Source organism: Pelodiscus sinensis, chromosome 1 (genome assembly GCF_052426305.1).
Source record: "Pelodiscus sinensis isolate ZL-2025 chromosome 1, ASM5242630v1, whole genome shotgun sequence".
Classification (NCBI taxonomy): Eukaryota; Metazoa; Chordata; order Testudines; family Trionychidae; genus Pelodiscus; species Pelodiscus sinensis.
In genome coordinates this window covers 305,442,616-305,463,633 of record NC_143052.1, presented here as the reverse complement: position 1 = coordinate 305,463,633, position 21,018 = coordinate 305,442,616, and the positions used below count along the sequence as shown (strand labels likewise).

Sequence of the window (21,018 nt, the reverse complement as noted above, 5' to 3'; positions counted from 1 at the left end):
TAGTCTAGACACACCCAAAGAGTCCCATAAAGTGGATTTTAACTAAGCCATGTGATTACTAATAATACTTAGTTCTTATATAGGCTTTGGGTAGGCTTGTTAGGATATAAAAATATATAGGAACTCAAAAGTCCACTGGAGTAAAAATGCCTCTGCCCTCTTTCAGTTATCCCAATTTGAATCTCCTGCTCTTTCACCTTATCTCCTACTTTGCGTGTTTTCAGAAACAAATCTGTGTATACCAGAAACTCCATTTGCATTCTTCAAAAGAGATTCCATAACTTTTTACAGTTTGCAAATACGGGGCCATGTTACCTGATCTCAGAGAAATCATCTGTGACAATGGTTTTCAACCAGGGATATGCAGGGGGAAGTTCAACTATTCTAGATACTTGCCTACGTTTACAACAAGCTACATAAAGAGCACTAGCAAAGGCAGTACAAACTAAAATGTCATACAATCACTTTTTTATACTGCTCTCTATATTATACACTGAAATGTAAATACAGGTTGAATCTCTGTAATCTGGAACTCTCTGGTCCGGCAACATCTGTGGTCTGGCATGATTTTAGTTAGCCAAATGTCCACTTATCATGGATGTGGTGAAGTTTCTCACTGTCCCATAAAGTTTGTTTATAGTCACCAGTCCTGGCTCTCAGTGTTCTGTACTGTTATTTAGCTCTAATTTACTTCTAAATGTCTTCTGAGAGCCCAGTAATCAGTGGAAGTCTTGGTAATGCTGCTAGACAATATTGACCTCTTGTGGTCTGGCAAATTTTCGAGTTTGGCATCAATCAAGTCCCAAGGGTGCAGAATTAGAGAAGTTCAACCTGTACAATATTTATATTACAATTGATTTATTTTATCACTAGCCAATTAGCTCATCATAAGACGGGATTTTCAGGTCTTCCCTTTTGAGCTCTCTCTCTCTCTCTCTCTCTCCTCCTACTGCCTCCCCCCCCTCAGCTCTCTTCCGCCTCCTGCCTCTCTCTCCGTCTCTTTCTTTCTCTTCTCCCCATCCTGCCTCTCACTCTCCCTTTCTCTCCTCCTCCTCCTGCCACTCTCTCCTCTATCTCTCCCTTTCCCCTTCCTATTCCCTCCCGCCGTGACACTTGGCTGAGTGCTGCCTGCTCAGCCAAGCTGCCGCGAGGGAGGGGGGCAGGGTGGTGGCATACATGGCCAGGGGGCAGGGCCATGTACGTCACTGCCCTTCCTTCTCCTCCCACCATGGGGAAGCCCAAACGGCCCCTTGCACTGCTGGCTCCCCCGGTGGCCCGGCTGAGGGGCGCAGCACTCAGCTGACTGCCACAGCGGGAGGGGAAGGGGTGCAATGACGTAGACGGCCCCACCCCCTGGCCATGTATGTCACCGCCCCGCCCCCTTCCCCTCCCTCCATGGCGGTTCGGCTGAGTACGTCAGCATTACAGACTCGGGGTATGTCTACACTACCCTCCTAGTTCGAACTAGGAGGGTAATGTAGGCATACTGCACTTGCAAATGAAGCCCGGGATTTGAATTTCCCGGGCTTCATTTGCATAAGCGGGGAGCCGCCATTTTTAAATCCCCGCTGGTTCGAACCCCGTGCAGCGCGGCTACACGGGGCTCAAACTAGGTAGTTCAGACTAGGTTCCTATTCCGAACTACCGTTACTCCTTGTGAAACGAGGTGTACCGGTAGTTCGGAATAGGCATGTATGCCAAATGAAGCCCGGGAAATTCAAATCCCGGGCTTCATTTGCAAGTGCGGTATGCCTACATTACCCCACTAGTTCGAACTAGCGGGGTAGTGTAGACATACCCTCACAGACACTGGGCTACTATATATATGATGGGGAGTGCGGACCCCAAATGGCCGCTTGCTGCCGCTTGCTCCCCCGCCGGGGCCCAGCTGAGCGGCACAGCTCTCGGCCGAGCCACCACGGAGGGAGGGGAAGGGGGGCGGGGCTCTGACGCACACGGCCAGGGGCATGGCCATGTACGTCACCGTTACAGACTCACAGACACTGGGCTACTATATATATGACTGTATGGTAAAAATGAGAGAGTAAGACATTTTTCAGTAGTAGCGTGCTGGGACATTTTTGTTATTTATGTCTGATTTTGTAAGTAAGTAGTTTTAAATGAGATGAAACTTGGGGTACTCAAAGCAAATCAGACTCCTGAATGGGGAACAGTAGTGTGGAAAAGTTGAGAGCCAATAATCTATGAGACGAGACCAAGAGGGGCACGTCATCAATAGGAGGAGAATAGAGGTAATGGAATTGGCAAAGGGAATTGGCATACACCACCATGTATTTTAGAAATCCTGTAGCCCTCCTCAATCAGCAGAGGCAAGAACCAATTGCCTCGAGCAGACTGGGACAAAACATCCTCCGTGGGCTGAATCCAGGCCTCCAAGCCACCACATCCAGCCCACAGACGCAGCAAGGAGCCTCAGGAAGAGTCTCCCTTGCTTGTCCTGTCCCCCGCACGCTGCTCAGAAAAGTGGTTGCTGACCATTTGTGTTTCATAAACTGTGAGCAGGGGGAAGGGGGAGTGGTGCTTCACAAGCTGCTCCTGTCCCTAGCACAATACCATTGGCTGTTTCTGGCCAATGGGAGCTGCCTGTTTCAAGACCAGGCAGCATGCGAAGCATCACTCCACCCTCCCCTCAGGCTCTTATTCACAGAGCACATGGCCACTGCAGCCTGTACTGGGGTAGGACAGCCTCCTGCCTGAGAATGAGGGGGGCTGCTGGCCAGGAGTCTCACAGGTAAGTCTCCAGGCCAGAGTCTGACTCTTGTGCTCCATTCCCTCCCTTTCCCCCTGGCCTTCTGCACCCCCCTTCTGCCTCCCTATCCCACATAAGCCAAACCCTCTGCCCCCTCCTGCATCCACATCCCTCCCCAGACCCTGTACCCCAATCCTCTGCCCCAGATCACAACCCCCTCCTGCCCTAGGTCACAACCCAAACCCCAGCACCTCAATTCTGTGCCTCAGGTCACAACTATCTTCTTCACCCAAACTCCCTCCCAGACCGCACAAGCACTCCTGCACCTCAGTCCCTTACTCCAAGCTCCCATGTGCATCCAACCTCCATCCCAGACCCCACACCTCCTTCATTGATATCATGGAAGAGTGCAGCCCTCGACCACTTTACAAAATCTTGGAGTGCCCCTCCCCCCATCAAAAATTATTGCCCACCTCTGGCCTTGAGGGCCACCTTTTCACATTGCTTTGCTGTAACGCCTTGCCAGAGGCAGCACATAGTCAAGGTAAATGAGTAATAATAAAAAGAAGGGGCAATTTCTTACCCACTTCCTGGGGCTGTGAGATAATAAGGCCTGCTACCATTCACATCTGTGCAACCCTGACTAAGCTGAGTTCTCACTTTTTGCTAGGAGAGTGGAGGAATTGTTTCAAAATACTGATTTGAATTTGTGAACATTTATTCAAATTCATCCATCCCCTCTGACCATATTTGAGAAGATTGAGGGGGGACATGATAGCCGTTTTCAGATATCTAAAAGGGTGTCATAAGGAGGAGGGAGAAAACTGGTTCATCTTGGCCTCTGAGGATAGAACAAGAAGCAACGGGCTTAAACTGCAGCAAGGGAGGTTCAGGTTGGACATTAAGAAAAAGTTCCTAACTGTCAGGGTAGTTAAACACTGGAATAAATTGCCCAGGGAGGTTGTGGAATCCCCATCTCTGGAGATATTTAAGAGTAGGTTAGATAAATGTCTATCACGGATGGTCTAGACAGTATTTGGTCCTGCCATGGGGGCAGGGGACTGGACTTGATGACCTCTCAAGGTCCCTTCCAGTCCTAGGAGTCTATGATTAATGAATAGCTGAAGAAACAGTTGGTGAGCCACCCATGTCTATCTCTCTAGTTTTATGTATTCCCTAAGACTCCATAACATGTACCGGAAATGCTTACAAAGCATACACAATAAGAGGTATTTCGCTTTCTCTTCCTTCCAGTCACAGTCATGGACTTTGTTTATTTTGTTTTAACTTGTTACAAAAGAAGGAGAGAACATCTATGTTCAGGTAATCTGCTCATTGAACTATTAGGAATTATGAACACAAATTGGAGCCTGTTTATGGATAATTCATGAACAAAGAAAAAAGAGCTAAATTCATTGAGTAAATATTCAGAAGAAATAACAGCTGAATGCAATGACTAAAAGATGCTGTAAGAGAGTCAGTCTTGAGCATAGGGAAGCCAGTGATAAAATTCTTACTGACTTCTGTGGGACAAGAATTTAGTTGACAGTATGATTATACTCTTCTTTAATAATTCTGTATGAAATTCAAATTTCAGGCAATTTAAAACAGTTGTTTAGCTTTGCTCATCTAAGAAGCCTAGAATAAAGTCTTCTAAGTGCCAGGGGCCAGATGGTGTAAATTGTAGCTGAAATTTAAATGAATAGTGATTTACACCAGGATCCAGTCCCAGGAGAATAGGTTTGAACTACCATTCTAATTTCATTGTGGTGGTCTCTAGGGGTGAGCATATTGCATGCCTCTTTTACATTCATACTGTTCAACAAAGCCCATCATGTGCTAAATTCAGCCTGAATTATTAAGACCTGGTCCAAATATTCCACAAGCCCTGGCTGGCTGTACAGATGGTTACATCAATTGGTTGCCCCCATGCCATCTTAGATGTGGTGCCGTATGTTCTTTTGCGGCATATGTGTTGCATTTTGTTTGCTTACATAATAAGGTACTCAGCAAAGATAACAAAGACAATGCAAAACATAGCAATAATTGTCAGCAAAAAAAAAAAAAAAAACCCCACAAGCCAACAGTGTGGATGGATAGGCTTGTCTGTTGAGGCATTTAATAACATGCTTCTCATAATAATGGTATCTAAACCTTCAGTGTGGCATCCGCATGTCTGTAAGTACAAAATATTAGGTGGAAGAGAAGAAATAGCAGCATTATGAAATAGAAAAGAGAGACGTTTTGAAATGGGTTTCAGAATGACACAGAGAGCCAGAAAACTGAGGAGTGTTTCTACTGTGCAGTACATGCAGTGATATAAAATGATGCTGTATGTAGCGTGTTCAGCACTCTGGGATGTGGTATTAGTACGGATTATTGTTATCAGTCTTGGGACAGTGCAGAGCTGCACTGGGAGAGCCGAACCTGAATTGCAGCATTGGAAATACCATCGCAGAATCTGTAAACAGCATACACTGTTTTCATCCAAAATAAACCATGCACTGCCCACATGCTAGTGAACAGCAGCAGCACAAAATGGGTTAAGTTATATAAGCCCTTTTAGGGAGGGGTGAGGAGTACACTCTATTGGTGTTGCTGTTGCAGCTCAGGTTGATTTAGAATGGATGACAGTGGCCTGGCGCAGGCCCATGACTGAGGAAAGCTGCTTATCCCTCTCTGGGTTGCCATGGAGATGAGCAGGAGGCAGCAGTAGCAGAGAGGCTGTCAGTGAGGGAAATCAGTATCAGGCATCTGTGGGGGTCTGCAGGAGGGGAAGGAGGCAGGATCAGGGACACGGCAGGCAGCAGACATGGACTTGCATTGCGATTGTGTTGAGACTCCGGCAGTTGAACCACCATCCGGGAAGATTAATAAAACTGCTTTCAAATTATTTAAGAGGAGAAAATCTGGGGGCACCCTGCCTAGCATATTCGGGGTGAAAAACAAAGGTGGGGATGGGAAAGGCTCGAGTAAAACTGGGATGGTGAGGAGCAAGACTCACGATGGATTAGCTGATGTTGTGTTGGAAAGCAGCAAGAAGGAAGAATCAAGCGGCGGAGGTGCTGATCAACTGAACAGGGATATAAACACCAGGGCTGTAGCCAGCCTCAATGTTTCATCAAGCAGCTCTGTGGCTAAGTCACACAGTTTCTTCTCTCTGTTGAAGAAGAATGGGAAATCGGAAAATGGCAAGGGAGAGAATGCAGATCAGAGGGCGGGCAGCAGACAAAAGAAAGGACTGAAAGGGATCTTCAGCGGTATGCGGTGGCATAAAAAGGATAAAAATGGCAAGGAGGAAAGGGGAGAAGCATCAGAAATTCAATCCAGCCTTATTATGCCTGGTTCTCTGACCGCCAGCTTGGAATGCATCAAAGAAGAGACACCAAAACCTTTTTCTGAGCCTCAGTATAGCACAGAAGAAATTAATATTGAATTGTCTTGTGATACACATAGTGGAGATATGCACGCCACCGCAGATGAGCCTGAAGTTCGAGATGCTGGGGAACTGCAGAACCATAAAAGCATACAAGAAGAGGATCCTGCTGCCGCTGAAAACCAACATGAGGAGAATCGCCCTGAGCTGCCAGATCCGGGAGTGGAAGAGGTTGGGACTGCGAAGGATACGGCCATAACAGGTGACATTCCAATAAAGACTATTCCCCTTGTTGAATCTGAATGTCTTAGTGGTCAAGAGATGGCAGCAGCCCCTGACCCTTCCTCTATTGATCCACCCTCAGAGCAATCAATAGATCGTATTTGTTTGATGTTTGCTGACGTGACTTCACTGAAAAGCTTTGACTCTCTTACAGGCTGTGGAGATATTATTGCAGACCAGGAGGATGAAGTGGGCAGCAGCAGTGGCGGCTGTGACAAGAGCACTCCAGGGGCCAGCAAGCCAGGAACTTCTAAAAAGAACCCAAACATGGTGGCCTACCAGGGAGGCGGCGAGGAGATGGCAAGCCCAGACCAAGTGGATGACACCTACCTTCAGGAGTTCTGGGATATGTTATCACAAACAGAGGAGCAAGTCCAAGAGATACAGGGAGGAACAAAACAACCTGTGATCAAAAAAGAGAGCAAGTGTGTCGAGGGGGCGCAGGATGGTTTAATGGGGAAACGCATTGGTTTCAACCAGATTCCAGTTCATCTCATCCACAAAGAGGATCAGAAGAACAGGGAAAATGAGCAGCCAGAGGGCATCCCAAACAGTGACGAAGGCTACTGGGATTCCACTACTCCTGGTCCTGAGGAAGATAGCAGCAATAGTGTCCAGAAAGAGAGCATCCCCAGGGACAGCTACAGTGGTGATGCCCTCTATGATCTTTATGCTGATACAGATGAAAACACCACAGGGGTGCCTTCTGATGAAGAAGTCACCTGTGTTTCACGCTCCAAACCTGTCTCTCCGGTAACAACCACATGCTCACTTAAAACACCTGCAAGTTCAGTCAAGGACTCCAAGATACCTATCAGCATTAAACATCTTACATCGCTTCCCACCAGCCATGGAACAGATGCCAGTAACAGCCATCACATTGCACACCATCACCCAACCAAAAGTGAGATTCCCAGAACAAAAATCCCTGTTTCTAAAGTACTTGTACGGCGGGTCAGTAACAGGGGTTTAGCGGGAACGATGGTTAAAGCCACCACATTCCAGGACAGTGCTAAAAAATAGTTAAACAAGATCTGGAGACAAAGACAGACAGTGAGTTAGAGGCGGGAAAGTCTTTATAGGAAAACACATAAAAATGTTTGCATCACCTACAGAAAGGCACCTAAAAGGGCCCCGTAAGTGTATTCTGGGGGCTAGCACTTCTAAAGCTTGTCTTGATATACAGTATATATAAATACAAAAATGTCAAATTCTTTTCAAGCACTTTTTAAAATTTGTATCTTTTTTTCTGAAGCACTAAACACTTAGGAGGTCACTTTTACATGCCTTTGTGGAAGCTGGGACTTTGATTATAAACATAAAACGAGCATCTCCCCTAATGCAAATTAGTGCCATGAGTTCTTCAAGGGGACAGAAATACAGAAAGAGATGAACAAGAGGAATTCTCCAATACACTTAGCTTTTATTGTTTTTTATTGTTGTTGTTTTTGCTTACATTGAAAAATGATGTCTGCTCTACAATTATGTAGGAAAATGCCAAGAAAAAACAACCAAACAGGTAATTATTTACCTGATGTACATACAGCAGTGCTGGTCAGCAGCAGACTCAACTTATTTGTGTCCGGTAGCTAATTAATGAGTTAAGTGGATTTCTATAACTAGAAGAGATATTTTTGTTTGTTTGTCTGTTTTGTTTTGGATCTGTTACAATATAAATGGATAACAGAGACATCTGGCAAAGTTCAGATGTTTACTTCAATATTTGTCTGATGCATAAAAACCAGGTTCAGGGAATCATTTTACTAAAAGCCAATATATACACAACTTTCACATTTATACAATAAATTACTCTTCATGTGTAAATACATATTTTAACAGTTTTATTCAATGCTACAAATATTTTATATAAAAATGTTTGTCTGTATTATCTAGAGTTTAAGCAAAAGTTAGTTTTTATAGATAGATGATTTTACAATTCTAAAATTATGGAACTTCCTTTAAGTACCTTAAACTAGAGCAAAACTCTCTTTTATATGGGCTTTTGCTTCCCCAGATAAACAAGTTTATTATGCTTTTTATTATGATTTTATTAGAGTGATGTATTCATTCTGCCAGAGCCAATGTTCTGCCAGCATTGCCATTGCAGACCTCTAATTTACTTTGTGCTCAAAGCTGGCTGAGAAGAAACCAGAATAGAAATACATTTTTAAATTATTATTTTAAAAATCTATAAAATCAGTTTTGACTGTTTAAAGACAATTTTGGGTTTTCAGTTTCAGTCTTAATAATTTCCATATGATTTTACTTTTAGCAAGAAAAGTGATGTAGTAGGCTAGCGATCCAGGAAATAGCCAGACAACCTGGGTACTAGGAAAAAATTATGAATGGCCGAGATGTTTTTTGAAAAGTGGCTACTGTACATGGGCATTGATAACATTTCAAAGAAATTTCATGAAGATTTTATAATGTGCCTAAAGACATATTTTCATGATATTCTAAAACAGCTTCACTGGTCATTTAAGTCTGATGGGTAAATACTATGTATTTACAAAATATTTTAAAATCTGTATTTAGTCAACAGACTGCAAGTGATGTGAAGGTGATGTTTCAATGAATCTGGAAATACACATTTAAAAAAAATTATAAAAACATTATGTAGAGAATCCTAAATTTATGTAAGTGAATCTTACATGACAGTTTGCTTAATCTCCTTTTAATAAAAGAGAAAATGATATACAAAATATAAATTTTAAAGAATATTAAGGTTGTAACTTGAACTGTGAAAAGTTAGGAAATATTGTACAATATTAAGAGTCCAATTGTTCCTTCATTTACATGAGTGCAGCTACTATTGGTATCACTTGGTGTTGCCCATGTAGCTAATAAGGGTAAAATTGAGATGTAGCTTTGAAATAGTCTCTTGACCTAATACTGACTTGCATAACTCCATTGGTGGAAAAGTTATCCTTTTCATTCAATTTCCTAGCTTTATTGGTTTGTGTCACAACCTCAATATATTTGAAAGAAGTTTATTTTTAATGTAATTTCTTCATAATGTATATGTGGATGGTTGCAGCCATATCCACTCACACATACAAGCTGTATATATGCATGAATAGGCATACATGTACTGTACATGCACACAGATTAACATGCGCGTTCGTGCATACACACACTCACGCAAACAATACCAGGCATGTACATTCCTATGCACAGACTGAGGGGACAGACAGTAAATCTATCTCAAAATGTGTTGGCAATTATTTTCTTTGCCTGAGAAAGCGATTTGCATTTGACCTGACTGTACTTGTATTTTTAGAAGCTAAAGTTCTCAAAAGGATGGATGGAATTTTAATGCTAGTCATGAAACTAACAGTCCTTCTGTTTTCCCCCTCCCCACATCTGATTGTAATGATCATGTTGTTCTTTGCATGATGATTATACAGAAAATTCATGTTGTCCTTTTTGTGTTAAGGACAAATTGTATAGAAGGAATTTATAAGGATCTGAAAGTTGAGATGGAGAGAGGATGTTGTGCATTAATGACATACTTTAAAGAGGGAAGAGTGGATAGCAGCAGATGTATGTCATTTAAAACACTAGCAGAAACAACTTACCACCTATACAGTACTTGTCTGTGGCAATTTTTCTTCATATACATTTTGTTTGCATTGTGGCCTGTTTGTAGCAAGAAACAGTAGAATACTTTTAATTAGTCCCCTCATACTTGTAACTAACAACCACCACCGTTAAAATATTTTGCCTTTCCTTCATTTTCTCTCTCTATTTCATTTCTATCCTTTTTTACTCCTCTTGCTGCATGCTAGCTGGCAAATACAATCTAAACAGCTACTCTCCGGCAAGGAGATCTGAAGCTTTCATGTGGGAAGAGCGCTCAGGGTGGGAGGGGTACCTGCATAGCCTCTATTTTCCTACAGAGACTAGGTACTAATCACTTTCTCAAGCTTTATGCCCTATACCTAATGTAAGTAGGTTTAGCAAATCTGTTAATGATTAATTTGACTGCTTGCAATTAACAAAGGACAATCATATCTTTAAAAGGAAAATGGGAAAGTAACTTTTAGAGGGTGTCAGTATTTTGTACCATAACACAGTGGCATTGATTCAGGAGTAAGAGCAGTGGCTGTGTGGGAGTGAAGAAACTGAAACACATGTTAATACTTAAATTAGCTCTAATTTTTTATTCACAAAATTCAGAGTAGTTTTTAAGCCAGTTATGTTTTTTTAATGTCAAAAGTTAACAATCTGAAATTTAATAGTTACCAGGATTTGTTTTTATTATAATAGAAATATATTTGTATGTTATAACTTCACACATGGCCTAAAACAAAGCACTAAAAGGCAGTTCAAAAAGCTTTTTTAAAATGTACATTTAATTCCTTTAAGTCACATGTAAAGGACACTGATATGCTTAATGACTGAAAAATGGATGACTTCTTGGATTTAATGGGTTGAAACATAAAGAAGTAAGAGTATTGGAGCCATTCTGTAGTGATTTTTGCCTTTTAATTTGTGATATTATTGTATTTAAAGCAAACGTTTTTATAGCCTTGGTGGTTATCAAGGTAAAAATGATCTTCCAGTTTCCAAAGATACCAATCTTCTTCAATGTCATGGTTTTTATTTCTTAAAGAACACTTTGTTTAGAATTTTTCTTGGGATTTTGCTGTATAGTTATCACCTTGTACCTAACACATAAAACATTTTATAGAACAGGTCTTGGCATTTAGTGTATATACTCTTTGCACTTTCAGGTCATTACTGGTAAATTTTGTATGTCCCTAGGATATTTCTATATATTGCATAACATTTTATAGTTTCCTATGGTATCTTTCAGTGGTCTGTGTTTCTTTGCTAATTATCAGCACAGAAAATCTTTGTTTAGGAGCATGATATGCTGTCTTTTGTGGACTTATTTTGTCACAAAAGAAGCAAAGTTTGCTGTCCTATAGGTGTGGTCTGCAATTGAAACAAAGGGATTTATTTTCTTCTTTGTATACATGTACCACTCCCATCGACAGTAATAGCATTTGAACATATGCAGCAGATTTCAGAGGAGATGACCACACCTACTAAGGTGAATCCATATTCACTGTTACTTCATCGATCATCTTTCTCACTCACTATGAACATCTCTGCTACCATTTAGGATTATTGATGACCAAATCTGAAGACTTCTGTGTGTAAACTTATCCTATAGAAATGCATTCTCTGATTATTTTTTAATGAATTATGCTAAATTATTTATCTAGGCTAAAATAATATTGCACCAAAGTTTTCAAAATGTCAGATTCAGATGGCATTTTCAGGAAAGTGCTTAAGTACATATGAGCCAAATTACCAAGCTTTTGCTTAGCAAAGCAAAACTCTAGTTGGTTTTTAAATTTATGGCACTGCCAGAGCTTGCATCTCAATGGGAGCCATTGATTTGCTATATGGCCCCTCTCTGAAGCTTTTTTGCCTGCTGTAATAGACTGCTTTTGAAAAGGCTTTTTATTGTGTTAATGGCATGAAGGAGACAGTTCTCTGCAACAATAACCATTTATAAGACAAATAGTATAGGATCTAACAGCAAATATACTGGATTTTGAGCAAGGTGGCCTAGAAATTTATTTTCATGGCCATTGATATGAAATGCTACTTCTTTTCAACTCTTGGAAAAACACAGTAATACCAGCTGAAGGATGCTACAGAACTAAGTCCCTGGCAGAGATTACACATGACAGTTGCTGCAATTTTTCTTCCATTTATTCATTCAGTTGACATAACCCATTTTCTCATGCAGAACTGTACAACAGTTAACAGTAAGTGCTCCCTAAATGGGCACTTTCTTTCTGTTCAAAGGTGAACGTTTCAAGATTATACAGATAGCTGCAGTCCTCTATATTGGTGTATTAATATTTCCCTTGATCTTAATGCAAAACACATTTTTTAATTGTTTTTCCATCTTGAAAGGCAGACACTTCAGAGCTTGACCCCAATTCTTAGCATGTCCAAAATGCAGCCAGTACAATGATTGCTATACTTAATGATGGCAGACATAACACCAGATCCAGGCAAGTGCAGTAAATCCTGTGTGCTGTCTGTCATGTCACTGCCCGTGTTTTGTATTTGTTAACCCAGTATGTTTTCCCTTTTAACATTAATTGCAATTTCAACAGTAAAATCTGTTTTTTGCAAAAACAAGATGTTGGTTTTGGATTGTAAGGACCAAACAGGTTTTAATTACTTTGGACTATGCTTCATTAAAATGATCACCATTTCAGCACCAAACCATTTCAACTGGATTTTCTATGCTGATGCACCATGTCTTTGAGTATATTTATGAGAGGCCATGAACATCTGCACAGATGCCCTGTGAATCAGCTCTGGCCCCATGGATGGCCCCCTTGTTTTCCCAATAACTCAGCTTTTCCTCCCTTAGTTGCTTTTGGGACTCACAATTTTTTTTTGTTTAATTTCTGTGGGAGAAAAGGCAGATGATGTGCATCTCTCATGCCCCTGTCCTGCCCACTCCTCTGTTGCCTACTCTACTACTTCCCAGTATGGAGCTGAGAGGGCAGGATGTCTGAACTTCCCTTCCTTGTGAAAGAAAAGAGTGTCTGGTGTGAAGGTTTTCCTCCATATGTGAACTGAGGGAGCATGAGCTGGCTCATTGCACTAGCACTACCGTTAATGATAAAATATTCACTCAAACTACGAGCCAAATCCAGCTGACTTCCTTGCTGATGAAAGTACAACAGATCTAGTGAAGCCTTAGCTGATGATAACTGTAGTATATTTTTAGTTGTCTTGTGAAGGGAATGGAACTGCTTGGGCCAGAAAGATAAGCAGTACCATTCCCTTTACAAGACAAAATGTAGCTTTAACATGTCTATTTCCACAAACCTAGTACCGCTCAAAGACATTCTCCTGCATTTCAATCCTCTTTAAAAAAAATTATAAAAACAATAGGGCTATAGATCAGTGACTATGGTGGAGTGTTCTACTTTAGAATGGATTGAACAATATGGGTTGAGAATAGAAGTTGCTATGTAAATACATGTAAAAGGTCAGAGATACATCAAATCAAAATTAAACCACAGCTGACAAACTCAGGAATATGACATTGTTCTGGCATTGCAGTATAAACAGTGTGTCTCTATTTTTCAAGAATAATAGTGAAGATAGGTGCTCAGTTATATCAACATAAAATCAGAGACACTCCAGTGGTCTGGCCCAGACTATAATACCCAGGTACCCAGTACATAATACGTCATCCCTCACTGCATTCAGAGAAATATTTTGTATGGTGCTACTCAGTATGAGTAAAGGTATCAGAATCTGGTGAGCTAGATTTGTGCCATTGTATCCTTCAGTAGAATTTTACTCCAAAGATCTGCTAGTTTTGAAGCTTGCAGCTTTCATAAACCATGGAATGTGCTGGCTCCTAAAAGTTACACTGCTGTGATGTGGAACATATACTAATCCAATGCTAGGAAAAATATTTTTGATTATAAATTAAAAAGAAAACCAACAGATTAGTGAGAAGAAAAATAAATCTAATAACATTGTAGTAATAAGCAATGGTGTTAATCTTTCATCACAGCCAGTCTCGATTTATATATCAGTAGCATGACTGGGGGCAAAAGTGGGTAAAAATATTCAGCACGATAGCTGACAAAAATAATGCTGAAAAGTGGTTTCTTACATGCTAAATTGCACAGATTCAACTGTTGTAAAACGTTCATTTTTTAAATGAGAGATGTTACACCTGGCACCATTTTAACTGCAGGTTTTCCCATTAGTATTTGTGTTGAGCCATCTCCAGTGAAATAACATATGGCCTATTCAATATGATAAGAAAGAAAAACCAAAACTCCACACTTCGTTTAATTCACCAGTTTTCTGAGAATCTAGTAAACTCACATTCACCAACTTGTTTGAGCAGAGAAAGTAAAAGCTTAGAAGGTCTTTAGGTGGCATTTTTATAGACTGTTACAAGATCCGCTTCCACTTAAACTTTGAAAAATACTTCTCTCCAACTGTTAAAGAACTTGTTAAAAATATAACAAATAGCAATAGATGTTTTTTCCCCCAAAAGTTAAATGGGATAGATTAATCAATGTTTATATTTTTAATCTTGTAAATATTTATTTTGGGTACTCTGTATCTGTATTGGCACTGACTCTGGTGTTTGCTTATGTACCATTGTGAATGTTGGTGGTTTTGGTAGTCACCCTTCTAACGAATGTAAGGAACTCTGATGAACTGCACTTTTCTTCTTTCATTAAAAACCTTAATGTGAAAAAAATCCACTGTCATGTTAGATGTCATGATTAATGCAATTAATAAATTAAGTTGTTACTTTTCATTATTGTTGTCCCAATTACTGATAGCAGTGACATATTCATTGAATTGGAAAATACTATGCTTTTGAAAACAAGACATGGCAAGTAATGTCCCCAAGATAACTGAAAATGACACACTCATGATAAAAATATTTGTTTTTAATATATAAATACCTTCACATACAATAATAGACAAAACTTTGATGAAACTAACTTTTCAAAAAATTACTAAAAACTTGAAAATGTTTTTAAAAAACAAATTAATTTTGAGCCCACCTGTTTTGTTGGTTAAGCTTTTTCCCCTTTTATATTACTGGGATGATGGAAGTAGATTAGCCAGTTTCATTTTTATTTCAAGTCGATTTTACTTCCTGGTTCTCTATTGTTAGCACTATGATAACCCCATGTGAATTGCAAAGGGTGTGTGGAAACACAAGTCAAAAACCATTCCTATTGATATCATTTTAAAAAACTATCAGAAATATTGTTAATAATAAAACTAATGATAAGTAATATTTGCTGTAGGCAGAGCTGGGCAGAATTTTTTCAGTTAATTGGGGTTTTTTTTTTACCAAAAAATGCATGTTTTTAGGACTCAAAACTACTTGTCAATTTGGGTTGAATTAGTTGATTTTGGTTGAATTTTTTTCTAAAGTGTCAAAATGTTTCAGTTTGACATTTTCATTTTGAAAATTTTATTCTGAAAGTGACACAATTTTGTTTTAAATGTTCAATTTGAGATAGTATTTTTATTTCAAATTTGGACAATTAAAAAAGGGTAAAAAAAACACCAAGGACATCCAAATCAAAATGAAAAACATGAAAAAATCATTTCAAGTCAGCTTGGAAAGTTTGGTTAATTCAAAACTAATTTATGTAGAGCTTTTCTATTTGGTGAAATTTTTTTTAAAAGGTTTCATTCAAATTTGAACCAGATCTTTTAACATTTTTATATATTTGTTTGGTCTCCATTATTCATTCAGCTCTTGCTGTAGGCTTCTTCCAAACTTAAATTCCAGACTGACCTAGTGCTTCTTTAAAGTGACACCTTATCTTCATTTACTCAGCAAATGAGTAGTCTGTTTTAGAAAGAGCTACTTATTACTCAATGGCAGCAATTTATATTTGCATCAGTAATGTGATCATTATCATAGAATCATAGAATACTAGGACTGGAAGGGACCTCGAGAGGTCATCGAGTCCAGTCCCCTGCCCCCATGACAGGATCAAATACTGCCTAGACCATCCCTTATAGATATTTATCTAACCTACTCTTAAATATCTCCAGAGATGGAGATTCCACAACCTCCCTGGGCAATTTATTCCAGTGTCTGACTACCCTGACAGTTAGGAACTTTTTCCTAATGTCCAACCTAAACCTCCCTTGCTGCAGTTTAAGCCCATTGCTTCTTGTTCTATCCTCAGAGGCCAAGATGAACAAGTTTTCTCCCTCCTCCTTATGACACCCTTTTAGATATCTGAAAATGGCTATCATGTCCCCTCTCAATCTTCTCTTTTCTAAACTAAACAAACCCAATTTCTTCAGTCTTCCCTCATAGGTCATGTTCTCTAGACCTTTAATCATTCTCGTTGCTCTTCTCTGGACCCTCTTCAATTTCTTCACATCTTTCTCGAAATCCGATGCCCAGAACTGGACACAATACTCCAACTGAGACCTAACCAGCGCAGAGTAGAGCGGAAGAATGACTTCTCGTGTCTTGCTCACAACACACCTGTTAATGCATCCCAGAATCATGTTTGCTTTCTTTGCAACAGCATCACACTGCTGACTCATATTCAACTTGTGGTCCACTATAACCCCTAGATCCCTTTCTGCGATACTCTTTCCCAGACAGTCACTTCCCATTCTGTATGTATGAAACTGATTGTTTCTTCCTAAGTGGAGCACTTTGCATTTGTCTTTATTAAACTTCATCCTATTTACCTCAGACCATTTCTCCAATTTGTCCAGGTCATTTTCAATTATGACCCTATCCTCCAGATTAGTCGCAACCCCTCCCAGCTTGGTATCATCTGCAAACTTAATAAGCATACTTTCTATACCAATATATAAATCGTTGATGAAAATATTGAACAGAGCTGGTCCCAAAACAGACCCCTGCGGAACCCCACTTGTTATGCCTTTTCAGCAGGATTGTGAACCATTAATAACTACTCTCTGAGTACAGTTATCCAGCCAGTTATGCACCCACCTTATAGTAGTCCCATCTAAGTTGTATTTACCTAGTTTATTGATAAGAATATCATGCGAGACCGTATCAAACGCTTTATCAAAGTCTAGGTATACCACATCCACCGCTTCTCCCTTATCCACAAGACTCGTTATCCTATTAAAGAAAGCTATCAGATTGGTTTGACACTATTTGTTCTTTACAATCCATGCTGGCTGTTCCCTATCACCTTGCCACATTCTGTGTTTATAGATGATTTCCTTAATTACTTGCTCCGTTATCTTCCCTGGCACAGAAGTTAAACTAACTGGTCTGTAGTTTCCTGGGTTGTTCTTATTTCCCTTTTTATAAATGGGCACTATATTTGCCCTTTTCCAGTCTTCTGGAATCTCTCCCGTTTCTCATGATTTTCCAAACATGATAGCTAGAGGCTCAGATACCTCCTCTATCAGCTCCTTGAGTATTCTAGGATGCATTTCATCAGTCCCTGGTGACTTGCAGGCATCTAACTTTTCTAGGTGATTTTTTACTTGTTCTTTTTTTATTTTACCTTCTAAACTTCCCCCCTTCCCACTAACATTCACTATGTTAGGCATTCCTTCAGACTTCTTGGTGAAGACCGAAACAATGAAATCATTGAACATCTCTTCCATTTCCAAGTTTCCTGTTACTGTTTCTCCCTCCTCACTGACCAGTGGGCCTACCCTCTCCTTGGTCTTCCTCTTGCTTCTTTACTGGATTAAACAGTACTTTCCTTTCATACCTCAAGCAATCACTGAACTTGCTTGTTCAGGTTTTGAAATATTGATCTGATTAGAATAAGAACCTGAACACTCTTTTCTGAAGTTTCCAGTAAGTGTATTAACAAGTCACTGTATAATTAGAAAAGAATAAAACCCATCAAGACAAATAGCCTGCTATGATACATAGATTCATAGACTCCAAGGCCAGAAGGGAACATTATGATTGTCTAGTCAAAGCTCCTGTATAATACAAGCTATAGAACTTCCAGCACATAATTCCGAAAGCAGATCTTTTGGAAAAATATCCAGTCTTGATTTAAGAATGGTAAGCTGGCCCTGGGTAATTACTCTCTCTGTTTAAAACATATGCCTCTTTCCATTTGGAAATAGATCAAGCTCCTTCAGTCTGTCACTGTAAGACAGGCTGTCTAATCCTTTAATAATTCTTGTAGTTCTTCTCTGAACTATCTCCAATTTATAAAGTGTCCTTCTTGAACTATGAACACTAGGGCTGGACACAGTATTCTAGCAGCAGCCACACCAGGGCCAAGAATAGAGGTAAAACAACTTCTCTACTCCTACTCAAGATTCCCCTGTTTATGCATCCAATAATAGCTTAAGCCCCTTTGGCCACATTGCTGCACAGGTTGTTCATGTCCACCTGTTTATCCATCACATGATTTTCAGTTCATATGAAGAGCTTCTTCTTGCATAACAAGAGTTGTGTATAAAAAGCTCAGTGTAAAAATGATGAGCAGAACAGGAAGTGCAAGTTAACTTGATCCTGCGTTCATAAGAGTGCTGCTCCCCTACTGGACAGTGGAATAATAAAACCTAAGAGGTCAATATGTAGCTAAGCTTCTCATCTGTACAATAAGGCACATATTCATGTCCATGCTGCCTCACCCGCCCATTTCTCAAATCCACCACACCCTTCCTTTTTTGTCATGTGCACGTGGGAAGAAAAGAACGGGCAAATAGATTACCTGAGACTTAAAGCTGCTCAGTGCAGATGATTGCCTAGTGGCTACCTAATTTGTGCCTATATGTAGCTGTCACTGTCTTTTGTGCTGGAGTAGGGCAACCTTGCTTCACAAAGACTCCAGCTGAGTGACTCTCAGACACACTATTAATGGAGCAGTATGTTCAACAAAACCAGATTAAAAAGCCAGAGGAGTGGGGCTGCCAGCCACCTCAGGCTCTGGGGCAAGGCTTGTGGGGGTCCCATCTCTGTGCCCCCAGAAGGGATGGGGTCTCGGGCAGAAGGGGTAGGACAGTGAGTCTCCCTTCAGCCCTCAGAACCCTGTGCAGTGCCCAGCATGGTGCTCTGACACACTGGTGGCAATTCAAAGGGGCATGGTGCTCTGGCTGCCACCGCTGCCACAGTAACTCTCAGCATTGGCGAACAGCTCCACCCCCATTCGAATTGCCAGGCCCCAAGGCAACTGCTCCCTTTGCCCCTCCCCCGCTTGTCGGCAGGCCCAAGCCAGAGGGAACAGTTGTGAATAAACCTGTGGAGAAGAAGTAGCAATAGAACCAAAAGGCCTGGATGGAGTCTAAATTCTAATGTAATAAGACTGACTGTTTATTATTGAGCTAATAGAATCATAGACTACTAGAACTGGAAGGAACCTCAAGAGATCATCAAGTCCATTCCCCTGCCCTCATAGCAGGACCAAATACCAGATCATCCCTGACAGGTATGTGTCTAACCTGCTATTAAAAATTTCCAATGGTGGAGATTCCATAACCCCCCAAGGCAATTTATTCTGGTGCTTACCCACCCTGAACTGTTAGGAAGTTTTTCCTAATGTCCAGCCTAGACCTCCCTTGCTGCAGTTTAAGTCCATTGCTTCTTTCCTTATCTTCAGAGGCTTAGGAGAATATTTTTTCACTCTCCTTGTAACACCCCTTCCCTGTGAAATAAATGAAGAAATCCCTAATCCAGTGCATCTCCAAAGTTTTGGTGGATTGTGCTCCTGGAAAATGGAACCCAAAGTACTTGCTAGTAGGAAAGATGGCCTGAAAGTGCAATGGTGATCCTTTTTTCGAAGTATCAGTGGAAGCTGTTTGCTGCATCCGCTCTGCAAACATGGCTAATAAATTAAAGAAAACGTTCTCAGCCCTAATAAACCCTTGCTGGGTCTCAGATCCTGGGCTCCAGCCCAAGCGAGAACAATCCACACTGCTCTTTTTAGCCACATGGGTTGAATTAGTTGACCTGCACTCTGAGACTCTCTGCTGGGGTTTTTATTCTATTGCGTAGCTGCACTCTCGGAGAGCAAGGTGGAAGTGCATGTGGTTTGGGAGGAGTGGATGATTCTTTTGTTCTGTGGTGGTTAGAGTAGAGCCGTGGTCCCCAACACGGTGCCCGCGGGCGCCATGGCGCCCACGGAGGAATTTGTCTGCGCCCGCCAAGTGCTCAGGGCTGGCCTGGCCCCGGGCACGTGGTGCATGTGCGGTGCCGGAGCCGGCCCCGAGTGCGTGGCGCACGGTGAGCGCCGGCCCCGGGGGCACCGCGGATTGACCCCCCGCGGCGCATGGGGGGGAGAGAGCGCCAGCGCCGGCCCCGGGCGCGCGGCACTTGGGGAAGGGGGGGGGGAGAGAGCGCCAGCGCTGGCCCCGGGTGCACGGCGCTTGGGAGAGAGCGCCAGCGCCGGCCCCAGGCACGCGGCTCTTGGGGGAGAGGGGGAAGAGAGCGCCAGCGCCGGCCCCGGGAATGCGGCTATGGGGGGGGCCTGCCCCCCGGGGCCCGGCGGGCGAACGGCCATGCCCCCTGGCGCCCGGCTACCCCAAATGGTTGGGGACCACTGGAGTAGAGAGTGGTATTTGACGGGGCCTCACTGTGAGAAGGCAGGCCTGGTGCAGAAGTATTTCTGGGGGAGGGGAGCAGAGGCTGAGCCATTGCTGCGAAGGTGGCCAGACATCCAGTTTTCAACTGGAACATATGGTTGAAAAAAGACCCTGGTGGTTTCACTCGGACAGGGTGAGGTCAGAGGAGAACCCTTGGGGCGGCTTCCCAGAGGGCTGAGAAGGCCACTGCCACTCCCCTTCTTGTTCTCTGGGGTTGCTCACCACCCAGTCCTGCTGGGCCAGCTTCCTGGTCTCCCCCAGCCAAGGCCCCAAGCTGAGATCACTGTCTCCCCGAGAAGCAGTACAGACACTGAACATCTTCAGGTCCAAGGAGAATACAAGTTAGGGCCCAGGTTCCCAGGGAACCACTCCCCAAATGGGGTCAGAACCCCAAAGGAATTATTTAGGTAAGCCCCCTTTAGCAATGAAAGGGGGAATGTACACACTGATTTGCCCCCCCCCCCCCCAGGTAATAATTATTTACACTGGGCTTGATAGCAAACAAAAGTGATTTTATTAAGTACAAGCAGTAGGATTTAAGTGATAACAA

The 21,018-nt window shown here is 41.8% G+C and overlaps 1 protein-coding gene across 1 annotated transcript; it reads left to right on the top strand.

The window, feature by feature from the left end:
- Positions 1 to 5,480: 5,480 nt before the first annotated feature.
- AMER2 (APC membrane recruitment protein 2) lies at positions 5,481 to 14,642 on the top strand. The gene is made up of 2 exons (XM_006138892.5): positions 5,481 to 6,348; positions 6,523 to 14,642. The coding sequence occupies exons 1-2, from the start codon at positions 5,523 to 5,525 to the stop codon at positions 7,389 to 7,391; spliced, it is 1,695 nt and encodes a 564-aa protein (XP_006138954.3). The 5' UTR covers positions 5,481 to 5,522; the 3' UTR covers positions 7,392 to 14,642.
- The last annotated feature ends 6,376 nt before the right edge of the window (positions 14,643 to 21,018 follow it).

Excerpts from the sequence above, each read along its gene's own strand:
- AMER2 (XM_006138892.5), top strand. The coding sequence starts at position 5,523 with ATGGACTTGCATTGCGATTGTGTTGAGACTCCGGCAGTTGAACCACCA. Across the intron at positions 6,349-6,522 it reads GAAGGATACGGCCATAACAG|GCTGTGGAGATATTATTGCA; the intron begins GTGACATTCCAA and ends ACTCTCTTACAG.